This window comes from Nematolebias whitei, chromosome 2 (assembly GCF_014905685.2).
Source record: "Nematolebias whitei isolate Nwh7 chromosome 2, NemWhi1, whole genome shotgun sequence".
In the NCBI taxonomy this organism is placed as follows: Eukaryota; Metazoa; Chordata; class Actinopteri; order Cyprinodontiformes; family Rivulidae; genus Nematolebias; species Nematolebias whitei.
In genome coordinates, this window is record NC_056499.1 from 26,304,454 (window position 1) to 26,307,954 (window position 3,501).

The following is a 3,501-nucleotide window of genomic DNA, read 5'->3' on the forward strand; positions in this document are numbered from 1 at the left end:
GCATGGTATTGGCCGATATTAGCGATAAAGTTAAATATCGGACATTCCGATATAAAAGGTGCTGTTTTTGTATGACAGCCCAGTGACAAGGACGCCTGCAGTGTCAACACAACGTTATGACATCATGTGCACCGTTGAGTTTAGATTTGTGAACATTTACAAATTTGCACTGTTCGAGTGTTGTCACTGTGTTAGAGAGTAACTGTCATGAATAAATATGACATTAAACACAATCCAAGCTGAAGTGTTAGATAATTTTCAGCTCCTTTTTGGCATCTGCATTTGGTAAAAGGCCAAATTGGCAAAGACCATGCAGAATACTGTAGTATTTTAATCCCACAGCAGAGAAAGCTGTGCAGTTTCTGTAAGTAGGTCTAAGGGGAAAATATTGGTATTGGTATCGGCCAAATAAGTTTTAACATATCGGCGTATCAGATATCGACCAAAAATCCAATATTGTGCATCCCTAATATTAAGGTGTTTTGAACCCTTCCCACACTCTTGCAATTTTCTAAACAATGTCTCTAAACTCTAAATGCTCTAAAAGAGCACAGAAGGTCATGATCTCCGCTCTCTCTGCCACCTGCCAGCGCTCTCGGCCACGCCCACTTCTCCGCTGCAGAGCAGAGGAGGGAGCTTCTCCCTGCACATGTGGGCTGCACACAGGTGCTAAACAATTTAAAATCATTTATTTTAAATAAAACAATCCATGCCGATCGTGCAACTCGTCCATCGATCAGCCAAATGTGTGTCAGGTCCAATCTTACTTTGAAAACCCACGAAAGAGCGAGTCTGTGAAAGTCGAACCACGAAGTAGCGAGGGACTAATGTATATTCTTCGTTAGCTGGACAGAAATATGATTCCAAAGAAATTTATTAAAAATGTATTCATCTCTACTACCTTAGCCTTGAAGACAGGGTGAAGTGCTTTAAGTGCAGTCAGTAAACCGATGTTTTTAGCAGCTGTCTTCGCCTCCTCTCCATCAGCAAACACGTCAAACAAAGCGTCAAGGGCTTCTCCGTTCACAACCAGGTCCACATCCTTAGAGGCAACTTGAAGTAAGGCGTTCCCAATCAGCTGGAGGAGCGCAACGTCTTAGAAATGGAGTAAACAATAAATGATAAGTAGAGAGAGAAGAAAGGTACCTGAAGGATTTCTGCTGAGCCTTTTTCTTTGGCTAAAGTGCTGCCAGTGATGCCCAGAATGGCGACGGCGTTGACCCTCACGCTGACGACTTCACAGCAGGTCGCTGCCTCGCTCAGGCTCATCAGCTGCTGAGGGGTCATGCACTGAAAAATAGAAAACAAGCAAACATTTAGAGAAGCTTAAAGGTTTACGAAAAATTTTAAAGTCGAGTTGAGAAAAAGCATTTTATTTTAAAAACATTTAGTCAGCTGAAATGTGTCGTTATTCGCTTTATTTAGAGAAAATAAAAGTCGGATAATCTGAGGAATTATCAGGGAAGTTAGTGCGGCTTGAGATGGCGGTGTACTCCATACCTGGGCAATGTTTTTGGAGGCAATCATCTGCAGGAGAGCCCGCACGGCACTGATGACTGCCTCAAGAAACTCGACATCTTTGAGGATCTCTGAAGCAGGAAAAAAAATAATCATTTTGCATATCTTGTTTTGGTTTACACACTTCACTGTGAAGTAACTTTCCATAAAATATCAAACAGGTAAAAGGACAGAAATATGAGACCTTCAGCCCCAAAGACCAGTGTGGAGAGGTGCTGTGCTGCTCCCTGCAGGGCTGCCTCTCCACCCAGAGACTCTGCATCCATGGTGGAGAGGATGCTGTGGAGACACGTCAGTGCTCGGGACTGAATACGCCGCATCCTAAACAAAGAGTAGGTTCTCGTGTCAAGTGTATCGACCCAAACAAAATTAAACATGCAATACAATTGGAGAGATGTCAAGATTTACTTCTTTGTCAGTCCTTTCCAGGAGGGATCCTCCTGACACACACTTATGGCTTCCTGTCTGGGGTATCCTGTCTTTTTGAGAACCTTGAGTCAAAAGAGAAAAAAACATATGTAATATTTTTAAATAAAATAATGGGGTTGTGTAAATGTGAAAGAGATCTCTGTTTAACCAGAACAGGTAAGTAATTGAATTTTCTGCCTGGAAGGTGAAGCTGGGTGAGGTTCAGCACAAAACCAGAGCTCCATTTTAGGCCTGCAATAGTGTGACTGTTTATGAAGCTTTCACACTATTGTGATCCATTTGTTTTCCGTACATTTTTCGCCACGGTTCTCGTCCTGCAGTTTTTAAGCTATTTGAACAAATCATACATCAAAATGTTCAACTCTTTCAGGGCGATCAGACTTTTAGTATTGGTGCAACTTTAGCTTTTTGAAATATTTTGCCTTTTCTGCCACTTTTTTTTTCTCATAGAAAATAAATTGAGCTCATTTTACATCCTTCAGATCTTTAGATCCGTTTACAACATTTTACTGCTCTTTTCACATTATGTTCTGGTTCAGCTTCTTTCAGCTTCCTTGTGCAAATTTTAACTTTTTCAGCTACTTTCAGCTGTTTTTTCATCTGTTTTGTGCCCCTTTCAGATTCTTTGTGCTAACTCGAACATTTTTGTGCTTATTCTGTTTTTCTGCTAATTTCAGCTCGTTATACTCCTTTCAGCTTATTTCTGCAAGTTTCAGGTTTTTCTGCTATTTCAACTACTAATTACGGTAGCTTTATGAATGCTTATTTTAGCTTTTTCAGCCAATTCCACATTTTTTTTGCCCTCATTTCAACTTTTTTTTCAGCCTAATTCAGCAAAAAAAAAAAAAAAACTATCCACTTCCTTCTGGTTCTTTCTGCCTTTTTAGCTACTTTGTAGCTGTTTTTTTTCCCTTCTAATTTCAGCTTTATTCAGATAATTTCCCCCTTTTTTGTGCTCATTTCTGATTTTTTTCAGCTTAATTGGGAAAATGTGTTCTTTTTGCTTTCTTCTGCTCGTTTAGGCTTATTCTACCTTTTCAGCTGCCTTGTTAGCAAGTTTAGCTAATTTCAGCTGTTTTCTAATAAATTCAAGCTTTCGTGGTAATTTCTGCTTCTTTCAGCCTAATTAATTTCTTTCTGCTAATTTCAGCTTGTTTTTTTTTTTGTTTGTTTGTTTGGTTTTTTTTTTTGAATGTCCAGAGGACCAGATTTAACTTTGTTAGATTTTTCTAACTGGATTATTGAGCATGCATCATGATATTCAGCTTGTTATGCTCCTTTCATCTTTTTTCCGCTGGTTTTTGTTATTTCTGCTACTATTTAGAATAAATTAGCTAATTTATGCTAATTTTAGCTTTTGCAGCTAACTCCACATTTTTTGCACTTGTTTCAACTTTTTTTCAGCCTAATTCAGCAAAAATGTGCTCTCTCCACTTCCTTTCAGTAACTTAAGCTTCCATCTGCCTTTTAGTTTCTTATTAGCCTTTTTTTTTTGTCTAATTTCAAATGTTTTCAGATAAATTCAAGTTTTCGTGGAAATTTCTGCTTCTTTCA

General features: G+C 38.8%; 1 protein-coding gene across 1 annotated transcript in view; it reads right to left on the minus strand.

The window, feature by feature from the left end:
• Positions 1 to 3,501, minus strand: part of heatr3 (HEAT repeat containing 3) — a 23,563-nt gene that overhangs the window by 1,007 nt on the left and 19,055 nt on the right. The window contains exons 6-10 of the mRNA XM_037693980.1: positions 1,927 to 2,009; positions 1,703 to 1,839; positions 1,501 to 1,589; positions 1,147 to 1,290; positions 902 to 1,078 (exon numbers count right to left, since the gene is read on the minus strand). Of these exons, the coding sequence (XP_037549908.1) occupies positions 902 to 1,078; positions 1,147 to 1,290; positions 1,501 to 1,589; positions 1,703 to 1,839; positions 1,927 to 2,009 (630 nt within the window). The remainder of the gene's footprint in view (positions 1 to 901; positions 1,079 to 1,146; positions 1,291 to 1,500; positions 1,590 to 1,702; positions 1,840 to 1,926; positions 2,010 to 3,501) is intronic.